At 45.5% G+C, this 17,926-nt stretch overlaps 1 protein-coding gene across 1 annotated transcript in view; it reads right to left on the reverse strand.

Moving 5' to 3' along the window:
• Positions 1 to 17,926, reverse strand: part of FANK1 (fibronectin type III and ankyrin repeat domains 1) — a 102,896-nt gene that overhangs the window by 7,412 nt on the left and 77,558 nt on the right. Inside the window, exons 4-7 of the mRNA XM_045068872.1 lie at positions 11,354 to 11,478; positions 4,694 to 4,775; positions 3,593 to 3,667; positions 2,706 to 2,771 (exon numbers count right to left, since the gene is read on the reverse strand). Coding sequence (XP_044924807.1) covers positions 2,706 to 2,771; positions 3,593 to 3,667; positions 4,694 to 4,775; positions 11,354 to 11,478 — 348 coding nt within the window. The remainder of the gene's footprint in view (positions 1 to 2,705; positions 2,772 to 3,592; positions 3,668 to 4,693; positions 4,776 to 11,353; positions 11,479 to 17,926) is intronic.

Below are 17,926 nucleotides of genomic sequence, written 5' to 3' on the forward strand. Positions count from 1 at the left end.
AGACAGAGATCACAAGTAGGCAGAGAGGCAGGCAGAGAGAGAGGGGGAAACAGGCTCCCTGCTGAGCAGAGAGCCCGATGCGGGGCTCGATCCCAAGACCCTGAGATCATGACCTGAGCCGAAGGCAGAGGCTTTAACCCACTGAGCCACCCAGGCGCCCCATCCGGAATTTATTTTGATGCATGCCATACAAGGCCAGTATTTAACCTTTTTTTCTTCTGATACTCATTAGTTTGTGTTGCTCCCATCGTGGCGTACTAAGTTCCGACGTATATGAAGAACTATTTCTAGTTCATTCCACAGATTTTTTTTTCAATTATTTGTATCGATCTCATATACTACATTAATTACTAAAACTTTATAAGTCATTTTAATAACTGTCAAAAGTCTTTCCACATTTCTCTTCAATAAGGTTAGTAGATGGCGTCATCCCTTGGTTCTTCCAGGTCAATCAAAATCATTTTGACAGGCTCCCAAGAATAATTCCCTTTGAGGCTATGCTGGTCTATATACTCATTCAGGAAAACCTGAAACTTTTGCAGTCTTCGATCTGGCCATTCTGGCATATGATGTAGGTATGGCATATGGTATACCATATATGGTATATGCCATTCTTTTAAACCTTTTAATCTCATTTTTATAGGATTTTTAATACAAATTTCTCACTTCCATTAGAGATTTATTCTATTTCCCTCAATATACTTATTAACTGATTACTGCTGTTATTTAAGAAAAAAAAAATTGTTAAATAGTAGCTGACCACTTTACTAAATTTCCTTATTAAGTCCAAGTATTTGAAAGCTGACTCACTTGGGCACTGCAAGAAAGGAGCCAGGTCTCATACATTTCACCTCTCACCAGGCTGACCAGCACTCCACAATACCAGTCATGGGGCACCTGGGAGGCTGAGGTCATGATCTCAGGCTCTCTGCTCGGCAGGGAGCCTGCTTCCTCCTCTCTCTCTCTGCCTGCCTCTCTGCCTACTTGCCATCTCTGTCTGTTGAATAAAAAAAAATTTTTTAAAAATCTTTCAAAATACCAGTCATAAAGTGACAAAACAAGGAAACATGCCAGGCACCGTTTTCACTCACTTTTCTTGTAGTGACTTGTTAAACACTCACAATTCTGTAAGGACTTCTATCATCCTTACCTCGTAGATAAAGCACACAGAGGTTAAGTAACTACCCAAGGTCATATGACCTGACCACTGGCGAGTCTGGATTCGACATCGAGCTCTATGGCTCTCACCCACTCCTACGGGTTTCATTACTAACTTCAAAGCCATTTGTCAACACTAGGAATGACAGCTGGTCATCTGATATGATAACTAAGCTTTTATGATGCAATCAAACGATTCTCTCCATCACCACAGGCTGGTGCTCCTATCTCCAGAGGCTGTCCCCAGGACTGAAAGCATCCTGCTCTTTAAAAGAGTAAAGATATTTTAACTAGTGAAAGGTGTGCGGTTATACCAAATTACTGTTTTGCTTCTGCACATACCTAGGTTTTCACCTTTGGTCTACTGCGTTGAGAAATGTCCTACTCTAGACATCCTTACATCCTGCATGACCCCCTGAGTTAGGATGGAAGGGGCGTGACTGTCTGCACACATATGAACATACAAAGAGCTTTCTTTCTCCATCAGACTTCAGCAGTAAGGTTATGCTTGGTGATGGTCCAACTACTCCTCTGCTAAGTAAGTTATCTACAGTCTTTACCTACGCTCCTCCCAAGCGCATGGGCACAACAGGCCCCCACGAGTCTGTTTCAGAATCCCTTCCTAAGTTTTCTAACTGCTGGCACAGATATTGGTTGTGCTTGCACGGATATCGGTTGTTTCAGATTTTCTGTGTCTTGGGCTGGTTTTGAGGATTTACATTTTCCCAGAAAATGTACCATCGAAAAGATAATTTCAGTGAAATTATCCCATGTACTGGTGTAGACGCAGTGTACCACTTTCTTTCTACGTTTAGGTTTCCGCTATCACCACTGTTAGGCCCTGTTAGGGACCCTTCCAAAATTCTATTTTTTTCTTCCTAAATTTCCAAAAGATTTTCTCTATAGCCATGGCCATGTATTATTTCTAAATTGATTTTTTCCTTAGATTTATAAGGAATTGGTCCATTTTATTGTATAGGGTGTTTTACTAGAATACTGATCATTTTTAAGTCTTTGTAGAGCATTCTTTAATCTGTCTGAATAGAGTTTCCAAGTATCGTGCTCTTTCTGTCACTTTCTCCCGTGTGGCCCTCCACGCCTCCACCACGGGAAGTTCTTGGGCTGTAGCTTTCATCATGACTGCTTTGTGCTTCTTTGGAACCCCTAAGAGGCTTAGTTAAGAGAGTAAGGCAAAGTGTAAGGAGATCCCTGGAGGGGGCCCCAAGTGTCGCAGGCACAGCCAAATGCCCAGCACGGCCCTGGCAATGGTTACTATCACGGCTACCGGTCACTGAGCACTAAGCGTGTGCCAGGCGCTGAGCGAGGGCAGGTGGCGGCCGTACAAGGTATAGCCCACTTTGTGCCGGCGCGTGAAGGAATACAAGAACGAATGAATAAGCCAGGCTTTGTTCATCGACCTCTTCCCTTTGGGATACAGCCCTGTCAAAAGAAGCTGCTGCAAATATTTGGGTTAAATCAAAAACCATCTGGACACAAACCTGGTAACCGAAGTAGGGGGACATTTTGGGACATATCCCACCACCCACCTGTCCTTGCCACTTCCGTTCGTCAGATTCACATCTGTGCCATTAGAAACCAGGATTTTCACAAGCCTGCAGGAGACAAATCGGAAGGTCACTGGAGATGCAGCTTTGATGGATAGGAACCCACGGTAATGCGGGAACACACACAGCACTACATTTCAGACACATCTCCACACTTCCTTTCTACCTTCAGAGGCCGGCTGGCTTCAAAGGACATTATTAAACCAGAAAACTACCACTTCAACACCAAAAAAAAGAAAGGGGGGGGGCTTCTTCCTCACATGAATTATTCATTGAAAACAAATTATACCACATGAAACACATTGTATTGTCAAGCTAATTTGCTGTCACTTTAATGGCCATTTTAAATAGATTTTCAAATGGCAGCATTTAATAAAATATAGGTCTTTTTTCCCAAAATGGCACTTTAGTAGTTAAATATAAATATGGTTGTAAAATAAGCCACTAGTGTGTATGCCTCTGTGTGGCATAGAGATGATAGAGTGTATCGGGGAAAATTCTCTTAGCAACCTCTCGGGGAAGTTTGTTTTCCAGAATTAATATCCTTCCCTCTTTCTTTTTTTAAAGACACTCTTATTCCAATAATCAGTTTTCCTGGGACATGTAAAATATATTGTAAAATAGAATTTAGTGGCTACCTCTCTTCCTCACCATAGGATTCTACACGTTTACATTCTCTCCTGTGCGGTGTAGAACTTCGGGCTGCAAACAGCCGAGTTTGGGGGCAGCCCGCACGTGGTAGAGTTCTGGAAAGCAAGAAGAAGGGGAGTCCTGCCCACACCTTTTTCCCTCCCATCCATGTTCTGACCAGAGCCTTTGGGAGAAGGGAAAGGTTCAGGCACTCAGAGATACGAGAGGAGGAAGCCTACCTGGTGTAACCTTTCTGGGCAGCAACCATCAGAGCAGTAAAGCCAAACTTATTGGGAACATCAACCTTAACATTTCTTGGGGAAAAAACACAGAGAAAAGAGATTAAGATGCTCCACGTGGCTCTCCGCAGTCACAGCGGAGGTCTCTTGCAGGACACAGGTGACTAAAACGATTTATTCTCCCCGAAAATTCCGATTTCTTCTGGGCCACTAAGTTTCTGTTGTCTTAAACCACCCTGCCTAAATATTTTTCAAGGATTCAAATTCACAGGAAGGGAAATTGCTCTAGTTTCGCTTAAAACCAGCTCTCCATTCAACTCAAAACCAGCATGTGAGCAGTGGAAACACTGGGACGGGCACCACCGCCTTCCAGAACAGAGGGGCGCCGGCAATCCCACACTCCGCTCCACCAAGAGTCTGGGCTGGGGAGGCCTGCATTTCTCCCTGGAGGCCGCTGGAGGAACAAAGCAGAGCTCTTCAATACCAGCTCAGAAGCCTTGTTTTTTTGTGGGGTCCTTCTCTCCCCCAAGCTAAGGGCCCTGTTTGCAAAATGACTGGTCTTCTAAGGTTCTCAAAACTTTTCTGATTCAAAAAGAATCTACGTAACATCGTTCACCTTTCATTACGCGAGGGCCTCAAACATCCCATGGCAGCAAATGTATTTGCTACTTTTCTTCTAGTGTTTTACCGACTTTTTGAATCAGAAACAGCAGATTTAATTATTCCTTAGGTAGACGTGGACACTTAGGGGTGAAATTTGCCTAAATGCTATGGCATATAAGCAAGAGTCAGGAATTATTTCTGGAGTGCTCGCTTCGGCAGCACATACACTAAAAATAGGAATTATTTCTGGGAAGAAAAGAGGATACCCAGACTTCTCATTTTCATTTTCAATTTCCATTAGATATTTACAAAACCTAGCATTTCCATGGGGCTCAGAGGCCATCTTTATTGACTCTGCTGAACTCCCACCAGTCACCGGAGATCTATTTTGGAGCAATTTCAAAAGCATGGAAAATGGAGGGGAAATAAAGTTAAGTGCAATTCTATGTACTTGCTGGGCATTAAAAATTGTTTAATTTTAAGGCAGAGTTCTCTCACCCTCCTTGAAGTATTCGAACCAGCAAATCTTCATCATTCACATTGACTGCTCGATGAAAGTGTTCACTACTTATGGGTTCTCCTGAAGAAAGATGGAAAACAGTCGCCAAAGTCGAGTGAGAGAATATTCATTCCAGATACGCGCCTCCCGCGGCCTTGAGTGGGTGTTCACGGTCCCCTCCAAGAAGCCACTTGGCTATTCCGAGAAGTGTGGCTTACATTTCCTATTCCACTTCTTTTACTGAGAAAGGCCATGTTTCCATATATTAAGAACATTCAGATTGTCCTAAGGACTTGGGACATTCTCAAGTTATAAAAGCACTGCTTTGTGCGTGGTATTTTGATAGGTGAAAATAATCCTTCCAGATTTCCTAAGACTTACTAAATGTCTCTTACAAGCAAGGAAAAGCCCATGATCGTCGCAACATGCTGGTTTGGTTTGCCAAAGGACTCTAAACTACTTGAACAAACGACAAAAATAAATTGCTGTAACATTTGACATCCAAAATTTCAGTGCTTCCCAGGAATATAACATTCACGTTGGCCTGGTCTCCCCAGAGCTGCTGGGGGGCCGGGGCGCAGAAGGGGCTTGTTCACAGAGGGGGAGCACCGTGAGAAAGCGCGATGACGGGGGAGAGCCTGCCAGGCAGAGGAGCCAGGAGGGGAAGGCTGCAAGCGACTCCGGGAACAAGGGGAAGTGGGAAAGAAGGGAGGGCGTCCCGTTGCGTGGGGGGAACGTTAGGTCCTCGAGGAAGACAGAGTACAGAAAGGTGCAGAGTGTGACAATAAACGGCCAAGTGAGAGAAGCCCGTCTTCCAGGGCTTGCTTCACCCTCTGTGCGTCTCTCGTTGCTTGAATGGTTTGGCGTAAATGGAACACACGCGAAGCACTTAGCAGAGCACCTGGCATGTCCTGAATATCCAACACGCGTCCGCTGTGGAGGCCGTGGGAAGGGCAGCGGCCACTGTCCTTGTCCCCACCGTTGTCACGCCCATCACACCTGAGCCGACCTCGCTGACCCGGATAGGTCCTGAGTCTCTAATCCCCAGTTCCAGGCAGCCCCAAGGTCTCTTCCATTCACTCAAACGTTTATTACGTCACTCCCAGAGGGAGCAAGACCAGCGTGTTCCTCTCCTTTGCCATTTACACAGTAGCACCAGCTTCGAACCTGTCATCATCTGAAACCCTGAAAGAAAACACCCATCTCCTACCTGTCCTCCCACATTTGCCCCGAGACTGACTCCTGGGGCTCACCCACCCCTTCATCACCCTCCACCAGGCTGGCCTCCAGAGATCCCCCAGCTGGCCCCACCAGGTGGGGAGAAAGTTCCCTCTTCTGCACCTGCAGTAGAAAAACTCTCTGGGATGAGCCCATGGAGCTCACTGGAACTGGGAACTGTAAACTCAGTACCCATCCCGGTCAGCAAATTCCGCTAGGGAGAGCTCCTGGGCCCCGGAACCCCTGTTGTACTCGTTTCCTTGGAAGATTTTAACGGGGCACATTATGAATTGGGAAGCCAGGGCGGATGGGGCAGAAGAGTATATCGATCACTAGCAGAATGACCTCTAGCTGACACCCTTGTTCTTCTGGTAAAAAATAAAATAAAATAAAGCCAAGTGAAAACGGTTTTTGAAATCCCAACTTTGTCTGCTAGTGCTTGCCAATCTCCTGACCATTTTTCAGCCGCGCTGTACCTCCTCCTCATCTTTCCACACATAGTTTTAGACCAAACGCTTCGAGGAAAAGTATCACGATAAACCGTCCAAGGGCAAGGCCCCCCTTCTGTCCCTGGCCTTCCAAGGAAGATCACGCCTAGCCTGGTGGTTCCCCTGGGGGGCTACAGAAGGGGACCCCCACCCCAACACCACCACCACCAAGAGGACATTTGGTAAGACCTGGAGATATTTTTGGTTGTCGCACCTTAAGGGTTGGTGCTCCTGGCGTTTAGGGGGTAGAGGCGTGGGATACTGATGATCTCACCTGCACACAGTGAGAATTATGCAGCCCCCAAACATCAGCGCACCAAGGCTGAGGAGCCCCGGGCTAGACTAGTAAGGACTGAAAATGATCTGTTGGGTGACGCATCCCTGCTTTAGTGGACAAACTGAACCCATGGAAAGTTTCCCTTCCTTTCCCTTCCTGGGAAGGACGGACGAGTAGCATGGGGGTGGTACATACCCCGGCCAGCTCCCTCTTGTGACTCACAAACTTCAACTGCCACCAAAAATACAAAAACAACTAATTTGCATAGAATCATCTAGAAGAACATAGGAAGCTCGTCCTATTTCTACTAAATTTTAAAATAGGACATCCTAACTCGAAACTTATTCATTAAGCTCTATCTAGGACTCTACACAATCCTTTTTTTTTTTTTTTAATTCTTCTTCAGACCACAGAAGAGAGCCAGGAAGGCAGAGTGAGTTGTCTGAGACCAAGCAGGTAGGCGTGGGCAACGTCAGAGCTCACAAGGCCTTCGCAGGGCCACCCGCCGACCAACTCATCATGTGCTTCCAACCTTATGAAACTCTGAAAATAGGCAGACTTCGTCAATAAAAAACACGTTCCCCCGGAACAAAGTGGTAAATGAGAGGGTATGCCAAAGTCTAAAAAGTTTCAGAAAAGCACGAATTTAAGATTCTAAACAAAGTTCTAAAAGCAGGTGCAGCATCGCCACGTGTTTCTGCTCTGACCCACCTCCAGTCCATGACGACGGTCCAGCTCTCGGCTGGGGGGGAGGCAGCGGGGGGGCACTTCCTGGTCCCTCCTACCCAGGAGCCCCTGCAGCATGCAAATATTAGAAAATCAAAGAAGTCCGTTTCGTGCTTAGAGGCGTGAGGACGGTGCGCAGCAAAGACCAGGGTATTTTGATGGTAGGACATCACTGAAATGAATGTATTGCCCTATGTCAGCTTCTGATCAGAGGTGATCAGAGCCCTCATACCTTACTCAGAACAAAAGGACCTCTCACAGAGGGGAAGGAGCACAGCGCTATGGCTAACCGTTCCTTGTTTGCGGAGTTTCTGCACAAGGAAGCGATACTTCTCGTTCGGGGCATAGATGCTCTTTCTCAGCACTGACTCATTAACCCCGCTCACACCACTGCCGGGAAGGCAAAGAGTCCTGAAGATGAGCACCGGACCAGACGCGGATCAACCCGGGCTTGCAAAAGTCTCCGTTTATATGAATCGGAGGAGGAATAAGTGAAGGGGTCCTGTTGGCAGAACAGAGCGGAGCAGTTCTTTCTCCCACTACTGGCAAGAGTCACAAAGAGAGGAAATCCCAGGGGGAGCCAAATGGTCCACTCCTGCTACCCCTGAATCCTCAAAGACATGGTGGGCCTGGCCCAAGTACAACCGAATACAGAGAAGGCAGGCTGTGCCTCTGTGCGTTTGTTTGGCGGATGTTAATGCTGAATCAATGCCGCCCACAGGGAGGACGTCTGCAAGTGCTCCCCACCCCCCGCTCTCCTGTCCTAGCGCAGCACTGGATGGAACTTATCAGGCAGGGCCAGGAGAGGGGACACCCAGGAGGAGGGGAAAGCCATCGCCCTGTTCTGTAAGAGGGTCATTTAGTGGCAGATGTGCCCACAGATATTCCAATATGGCAGTAACACCTTTCTGGGCAGAATTCGGGTCTCTGTTAGAAGCAGTGGGTAAATGATGAGCTCATTGGAGGAGAGATTTGCCAATTAACAAGCAGCAGCTGCTTTTCTCTTTTTAAGGGCCCAACTGATTAAAATTGCATGCCTCATTTAAGCAAGAGTCTTGTGTACTTTACCTGGAATTAAAAAAATTAAAAAAAAAAAAAAGCTAAGCATCCTTTATTCAAACAAAGTGCATGCTTTTGGGATTCATTAAAAACACTTTCAAACTGAATGCAAGTGATCAACCCACAGAAGCAATTTTTACTTGTTTTGGAAAATATGCACATTTTTAATTCTTTGTTTAGCATGATCTACCTCCTTAAGGGAGTCTGCTTTGGGTATTATAAATAGAATAATAGTGTCAGGGAGCAGCAGCTAGCAGGAAGAGGGTCCAGGACCACTGCCACCCGGGAGAGCCCCCCCAAGTCTGAGAGCCCTGCCCACTGCAGCCCAGCGCTGTGACCAGACCACGAAAGGAGCAGGAAGCCCGGTATGCAGATCAACACCAGGAACCATGTCTCCATCACACCCTGGTCCTTGCAGGAGGTCTGGTCTAGTGACCCACGGAAGCCACGGGCTGCAGGGACAAATGCTCTGGATCCTAGACCACCTCGCTGTGGCTGCCTCTGGGAAGCCAGCTCCGCAGGAAGCCAGCACCGTCCTGGCCAGCTGATGGAAACCTACAATGGTTTCTGCCTTCCCGAAGAGCTCTGAATGGTAGACGAGCACCACATCAGCTCTGGCCAGAGGGTCCTGCAGCCCCTGCCCTGGCGTGGATGTGGCAGGAGCAAAGATGCCAGTGGCGAGCAGAGGCTCACCATGGCCGGCTCTGCATCCTGTTTGCCTCCCCCATGCAGGTCAAGGGGATGCTCCCCAGCCCGTAGGACACACGTGCATCTCCCCAGACAGGAGTGCAAGCTGAGAAGATCAGTGTTTCCCTCTTCATCCTAATTCTGCCTCTGGACCTTTCCATTCCCCATCCGTCCACCCATGCACTGTGATCTTCTACGCCAGACATGACTGACCCAGCACGTCCTCCACTTTGGAAGCACACAAGTCGGTGGGAGACAAAGAAGATGAAAGATACATAAAATAAGATGGGCTGGGTGCTATCAGAGGGGGTGAGACCCAGCCGGGTACTGGCGGAGGCACAAGGGACCACCCCCAAGCAGAGCTCTGCCTGGACAGTGGCAGGCAGAGGAGTTGAAGGGGCACTGGGAAGAGGGGGCTCCGAGGTGGGAGCTCCAGAGAAATGGGGCAAAGGCAGAGGAGTGCAGGAGGGGCCTGTGGCTGGCTGGGGCCGGCGGGACAGGAGGGAGCACCGTGGCCCAGCGTCCCCTAGAGAGTCTATTCAAACACTGGGTTCCCCTTTGCCGACTCTTCTCCTGCCCCTGTTCCTCCTGTCTCCGTGCCCACCCTCAACACAGAGGAGACCAACTCACACTCAACCGCTCTGCCTTTTCCCCCTAAAAGCTCCAGAGCGCCTGGTCTCCCAGAGGAAGGAAATGCTTTCACCGCCACCACAGGAAGGACAAGCCCTCTTGCCTGACTCACATCACTGTAACTGACCGTTCCACTCGGAAAGTCTCCTCTGAAATTATGCGTCTTTGCAGCGAGCGGAGCACCTTGGGACAGGGACACCGCTCCCAGCTGTCACTGAAATCTCAGTTTGCCAAATGAAGACCCAACTCCCCAGTGCCCTGTCTGCAAACTAAGAGATGACAGGCTAACTCAAAACCTTAATCATTTTTAATCCACATAAAAATCCAAATGAGAAAAACCTTGAGAGGCTCTTAACGCTAAGAAACAAACCGAGGGCTGCTGGAGGGCAGGGGGAGCAGGGATGGGGTAACCGGGTGACAGGCATCAAGAAGGCACGTAAGGTGATGGGCACTGGGTGTTCCACGCACCTGATCAATTATGGAACGTGACATCTGAAACCAATGATGTACTGTGAGTTGGATAATTGAAGTTAAATAAGAAAAAAACCTCTCCAAATAAATGCATAAAGGACACAATTGAAAGCCACAGAAGGAAAAGTGTATGTTTTATTCATGTATGTGTATGTGTGTGTCACACCCGCACATGCCAGAACCAATAGGGACTAAAACTTTAAAATGACTTTTACTCACAGGAGGAAGACTTCGTTGTGCAACTGAGAAAAGACGTTTGTGCTCTCAGCAAGCAGGCCACAAAGAGCGTTTCTGACCATTTTAATCTTTACCACATTCTAGACACACACACATCTTTAAAACACCAAAATACCGATCACAGAAAATATCTGCACCCTCAGGTGGGACCGGGAGAAGGACACGCAAGGTCAGAGGCGGTGTGGCCAGCCCCTTGCTGTGTGTGTGTGTGTGTGTGTGTGTGTGTTGGCCGGTGTTCATTCTTCCTCACTCACAGCCCCCACTGGAATCCGATTCATGTGTCAAGACAGAAAACTGAGGTGGTTCAAAAGGGACAAAATGCCTTCTAGGCCTTGTCACCCGAGGCACAGCCGGACAGGCAGACTGTTCCTCAGCCCACACCCCCGGCCCGCTTCCTAGGAAAGGCGACTCTACCTTTTTGTACTTTTAGTCCTGAATGTGCCCTCCCAGGGCGGGGCCGGCCCCAGCACCGCACTCCCCGTCTGTTAAAGCACAGACTTCCCTCCCACTGCGGCCTGGACGAGCCAGTAAACAGCTGCAACACAGTCTCTAAAACTGGAGGCATTTCAGGGCACCTGAGTGGCTCGCTCCATGGAGTGCCTGCCTTCAGCTCAGGTCATGCTCTCAGAGTCCTGGGTTCAAGCCCCACGTCAGGCTCTGGGCTCAGCGGGGAGGCGGCTTCTCCCTCTCCTGCGTGCTCACGCGTGCTCTCTCTCTCTCTCTCAAATAAATAAATAAAATTTTCTTTTTAATGGAAGGGTTTCTGCTTCCAGAAAGGCTCAGCAAAAGGCAGGGTACTTGTACCTCCATAGGGCTCACTGTCTTCATTGATCTCTGGATAAAGAGTGTGGTGTTTGTATACTCACTGGTTGTAGATACGGAGACCACTGGGCTGTACTCATATTCTCCAGAGGGACTGGTGACCTTCAGTCGGAATTTGTACAGTGTTCGTGGTTCCAGACCTTCCACAACATGCTTTGTTGCGTATCCCCTAGAAGGGAGGAGACATGCAGGATCAGGACACTCGGTGATCAAATCCGCACGCTCTGAAAGTCGCTAAGAGCCGGAGGAAGCAATGTGGGAATGCTGCCCATCTCCTGTATGACCCCACCTCGGCGGCTGTCAGTCCCCCACCCTCGGTAGAGGGTGCCCTGAGTGCGAAGGACAAGTCACACATCCAGCCTTTCCCACCATGCAGTTGCAGAGTCATGAGAAAACACAGGACTTTTTTTTTTTTTTTTTTTTTTTTTTTTTGCTTTAAGCACAACTACTAAGTTTGGGGATGGTTTGTTATGCAGCAAGAGATAACAGATACAAACTGATACATCACATCATCCACAAAGAAGAAACCAGCACAAAGACAGTGAAGAAATGATACCAGTGGCATTAAGAAAAACATCTGAGTTAAGAAACCAAGAAAACAGACGATTAAAAGTCAATATATAGGGCGGAGTCAAGATGGCGGAGAAGTAGCAGGCTGAGACTACTTGAGCTAGCCGGAGATCAGCTAGATAGCTTATCTAAAGATTGCAAACACCTGAAAATCCATCGGCAGATCGAAGAGAAGAAGAACAGCAATTCTGGAAACAGAAAAACAACCACTTTCTGAAAGGTAGGACCGGCGGAGAAGTGAATCCAAAGCGACGGGAAGATAGACCCCGGTGGGGGAGGGGCCGGCTCCTGGCAAGCGGCGGAGCAACCGCGCACAAAATCAGGACTTTTAAAAGTCTGTTCCGCTGAGGGACATCGCTCCAGAGGCTAAACCGGGGCGAAGCCCACGCGGGGTCAGCATGGCCTCAGGTCCCGCAGGGTCACAGAAGGATCGGGGGTGTCTAAGTGTCCCAGAGCTTGCGGGTATTGGAACGGGAAAGCCGGCTACAGAGACAGAGCCGACAGTAAGCTCACAGCTCCGTGTTACCTTGAACCGGTCGCAGGCTCGGTGAGCTCGGAGCGCGGCCGGAGGTCAGGCAGACGGGAGTAACTGGGCGCTGTTCTCTGAGGGCGCACTGAGGAGTGGGGCCCTGGGCTCTCGGCTCCTCCGGCCCGAGACCAGGAGGCCGCCATTTGTATTCCCGTCCTCCGGAACTCTACGGCAAGCGCTCAGGGAACAAAAGCTCCTGAAAGCAAACCCGAGCGGATTACTCACCCCGGCCCCGGGTAAGGGCGGTGTAATTCCGCCTGGGGCAAAGACACTTGAGAATCACTACAACAGGCCCCTCCCCCAGAAGATCAACAAGAAATCCAGCCGAGACCAAGTTCACCTACCAAGGAGTGCGGTTTCAATACCAAGGAGAGCAGCAGAATTCCAGAGGAGGAGACAGCCAAGCACGGAACTCATGGCTTTTTCCCTGTGATTTTTTTTAGTCTTGCAGTTAATTTGATTTTTTTCTTTGTCATTTTTTGTTTTTGTTTTTGTTTTCTCGCCTTCTGGTAAATTTTTTTTTAACTTTTACCTTTTTCGTTTTTAACATTTTTTAACTAGTTTATCCAATATATATATTTTTTCTTTTTTATATTTTTCTTATTTGTTTTCTTTTTTTAAATTCTTTTCTTTTCTTTTTTTTTTTTCTTTCTTCCTTTTTGAACCTCTTTTTATCCCCGTTCTACCCCCTCACGATTTGGGATCTCTTCTAATTTGGTTAAAGCATATTTTCCTGGGGTTGTTGCCACCTTTTTAGTATTTTACTTGCTCCTTCATATACTCTTATCTGGAAAAAATGACAAGATGGAAAAATTCAACACAAAAAAAAGAACAAGAGGCAGTACCGAAGGCTAGGGACCTAATCAATACAGACATTGGTAATATGTCAGATCTAGAGTTCAGAATGACAATTCTCAAGGTTCTAGCCGGGCTCGAAAAAGGTATGGAAGATATTAGAGAAACCCTCTCGAGAGATATAAAAGCCCTTTCTGGAGAAATAAAAGAACTAAAATCTAACCAAGTTGAAATCAAAAAAGCTATTAATGAGGTGCAATCAAAAATGGAGGCCCTCACTGCTAGGATAAATGAGGCAGAAGAAAGAATTAGTGATATAGAAGACCAAATGACAGAGAATAAAGAAGCTGAGCAAAAGAGGGACAAACAGCTACTGGACCATGAGGGGAGAATTCGAGAGATAAGTGACACCATAAGAAGAAACAACATTAGAATAATTGGGATTCCAGAAGAAGAAGAAAGAGAGAGGGGAGCAGAAGGTATACTGGAGAGAATTATTGGGGAGAATTTCCCCAATATGGCAAAGGGAACGAGCATCAAAATTCAGGAGGTTCAGAGAACGCCCCTCAAAATCAATAAGAATAGGCCCACACCCCGTCACCTAATAGTAAAATTTACGAGTCTCCGTGACAAAGAGAAAATCCTGAAAGCAGCCCAGGAAAAGAAGTCTGTAACATACAATGGTAAAAATATTAGATTGGCAGCTGACTTATCCACAGAGACCTGGCTGGCCAGAAAGAGCTGGCATGATATTTTCAGAGCACTAAACGAGAAAAACATGCAGCCAAGAATACTATATCCAGCTAGGCTATCATTGAAAATAGAAGGAGAGATTAAAAGCTTCCAGGACAAACAAAAACTGAAAGAATTTGCAAACACCAAACCAGCTCTACAGGAAATATTGAAAGGGGTCCTCTAAGCAAAGAGAGAGCCTACAAGTGGTAGATCAGAAAGGAACAGAGACCATATACAGTAACAGCCACCTTACAGGCAATACAATGGCACTAAATTCATATCTCTCAATAGTTATCCTGAATGTTAATGGACTAAATGCCCCTGTCAAAAGACACAGGGTATCAGAATGGATACAAAACCAAAACCCATCTATATGTTGCCTCCAAGAAACTCATTTTAAGCCCGAAGACACCTCCAGATTTAAAGTGAGGGGGTGGAAAAGAATTTACCATGCTAATGGTCATCAGAAGAAAGCAGGAGTGGCAATCCTTATATCAGATCAATTAGATTTTAAGCCAAAGACTATAATAAGAGATGAGGAAGGACACTATATCATACTCAAAGGGTCTGTCCAACAAGAAGATTTAGCAATTTTAAATATCTATGCCCCCAACGTGGGAGCAGCCAACTATATAAACCAATTAATAACAAAATCAAAGAAACACATCAACAATAATACAATAATAGTAGGGGACTTTAACACTCCCCTCACTGAAATGGACAGATCATCCAAGCAAAAGATCAACAAGGAAATAAAGGCCTTAAACAACACACTGGACCAGATGGACATCACAGATATATTCAGAACATTTCATCCCAAAGCAACAGAATACACATTCTTCTCTAGTGCACATGGAACATTCTCCAGAATAGATCACATACTCGGTCCTAAATCAGGACTCAACCGGTATCAAAAGATTGGGATCATTCCCTGCATATTTTCAGACCACAATGCTCTAAAGCTAGAACTCAACCACAAAAGGAAGTTTGAAAAGAACCCAAATACATGGAGACTAAACAGCATCCTTCTAAAGAATGAATGGGTCAACTGGGAAATTAAAGAAGAATTGAAAAAAATCATGGAAACAAATGATAATGAAAATACAACGGTTCAAAATCTGTGGGACACAACAAAGGCAGTCCTGAGAGGAAAATATATAGCGGTACAAGCCTTTCTCAAGAAACAAGAAAGGTCTCAGGTACACAACCTAACCCTACACCTAAAGGAGCTGGAGAAAGAACAAGAAAGAAACCCTAAGCCCAGCAGGAGAAGAGAAATCATAAAGATCAGAGCAGAAATCAATGAAATAGAAACCAAAAAGACAATAGAGCAAATCAACGAAACTAGGAGCTGGTTCTTTGAAAGAATTAATAAAATTGATAAACCCCTGGCCAGACTTATCAAAAAGAAAAGAGAAAGGACCCAAATAAATAAAATCATGAATGAAAGAGGAGAGATCACAACTAACACCAAAGAAATACAAACTATTATAAGAACATACTATGAGCAACTCTACACCAACAAATTTGACAATCTGAAAGAAATGGATGCATTCCTAGAAACATATAAACTACCACAACTGAACCAGGAAGAAGTAGAAAGCCTGAACAGACCCATAACCAGTAAGGAGATTGAAACAGTCATTAAAAGTCTCCAAACAAACAAAAGCCCAGGGCCAGACGGCTTCCCAGGGGAATTCTACCAAACATTTAAAGAAGAACTAATTCCTATTCTCCTGAAACTGTTCCAAGAAATACAAATGGAAGGAAAACTTCCAAACTCATTTTATGAGGCCAGCATCACCTTGATCCCAAAACCAGACAAGGATCCCATCAAAAAAGAGAGCTATAGACCAATATCCTTGATGAACACAGATGCGAAAATACTCAACAAAATACTAGCCAATAGGATTCAACAGTACATTAAAAGGATTATTCACCACGACCAAGTGGGATTTATTCCAGGGCTGCAAGGTTGGTTCAACATCCGCAAATCAGTCAATGTGATACAACACATCAATAAAAGAAAGAACAAGAACCATATGATACTCTCAATAGATGCTGAAAAAGCATTTGACAAAGTACAGCATCCCTTCCTGATCAAAACTCTTCAAAGTGTAGGGATAGAGGGCACATACCTCAATATCATCAAAGCCATCTATGAAAAACCCACCGCAAATATCATTCTCAATGGAGAAAAACTGAAAGCTTTTCCGCTAAGGTCAGGAACACGACAGGGATGTCCATTATCACCACTGCTATTCAACATAGTACTAGAGGTCCTAGCCTCAGCAATCAGACAACAAAAGGAAATTAAAGGCATCCAAATCAGCAAAGAAGAAGTCAAATTATCATTCTTCGCAGATGATATGATACTATATGTGGAAAACCCAAAAGACTCCACTCCAAAACTGCTAGAACTTATACAGGAATTCAGTAAAGTGTCAGGATATAAAATCAATGCACAGAAATCAGTTGCATTTCTCTACACCAACAGCAAGACAGAAGAAAGAGAAATTAAGGAGTCAATCCCATTTACAATTGCACCCAAAACTATAAGATACCTAGGAATAAACCTAACCAAAGAGGTACAGAATCTATACTCAGAAAACTATAAAGTACTCATGAAAGAAATTGAGGAAGACACAAAGAAATGGAAAAATGTTCCATGCTCATGGATTGGAAGAATAAATATTGTGAAAATGTCTATGCTACCTAAAGCAATCTACACATTTAATGCAATTCCTATCAAAGTACCATCCATCTTTTTCAAAGAAATGGAACAAATCATTCTAAAATTTATATGGAACCAGAAAAGACCTCGAATAGCCAAAGGGATATTGAAAAAGAAAGCCAAAGTGGGTGGCATCACAATTCCGGACTTCAAGCTCTATTACAAAGCTGTCATCATCAAGACAGCGTGGTACTGGCACAAAAACAGACACATAGATCAATGGAACAGAATAGAGAGCCCGGAAATAGACCCTCAACTCTATGGTCAACTAATCTTTGACAAAGCAGGAAAGAATGTCCAATGGAAAAAAGACAGCCTCTTCAATAAATGGTGCTGGGAAAATTGGACAGCCACATGCAGAAAAATGAAATTGGACCATTTTCTTACACCACACACAAAAATAGACTCAAAATGGATGAAGGACCTCATCCATCAAAATCCTTGAGGAGAACACAGGCAGCAACCTCTTCGACCTCAGCCACAGCAACATCTTCCTAGGAACAACGCTAAAGGCAAGGGAAGCAAGGGCAAAAATGAACTATTGGGATTTCATCAAGATCAAAAGCTTTTGCACAGCAAAGGAAACAGTTCACAAAATCAAAAGACAACTGACAGAATGGGAGAAGATATTTGCAAACGACATATCAGATAAAGGACTAGTGTCCAGAATCTATAAAGAACTTAGCAAACTCAACACCCAAAGAACAAATAATCCAATCAAGAAATGGGCAGAGGACATGAACAGACATTTCTGCAAAGAAGACATCCAGATGGCCAACAGACACATGAAAAAGTGCTCCATATCACTCGGCATCAGGGAAATACAAATCAAAACCACAATGAGATATCACCTCACACCAGTCAGAATGGCTAAAATAAACAAGTCAGGAAATGACAGATGCTGGTGAGGATGCGGAGAAAGGGGAACCCTCCTACACTGTTGGTGGGAAAGCAAGCTGGTGCAGCCACTCTGGAAAACAGCATGGAGGTTCCTCAAAATGTTGAAAATAGAACTGCCCTATGACCCAGCAATTGCACTACTGGGTATTTACCCTAAAGATACAAACGTAGTGATCCAAAGGGGTACATGCACCCGAATGTTTATAGCAGCAATGTCCACAATAGCCAAACTATGGAAAGAACCTAGATGTCTATCAACAGATGAATGGATCAAGAAGATGTGGTATATATACACAATGGAATACTATGCAGCCATCAAAAGAAATGAAATCTTGCCATTTGTGACAACATGGA

The sequence above is a fragment of the Mustela putorius genome, unplaced genomic scaffold, assembly GCF_011764305.1.
Source record: "Mustela putorius furo isolate JIRA1106 unplaced genomic scaffold, ASM1176430v1.1 tig00003909_pilon_pilon_pilon, whole genome shotgun sequence".
Taxonomy (NCBI): Eukaryota; Metazoa; Chordata; class Mammalia; order Carnivora; family Mustelidae; genus Mustela; species Mustela putorius.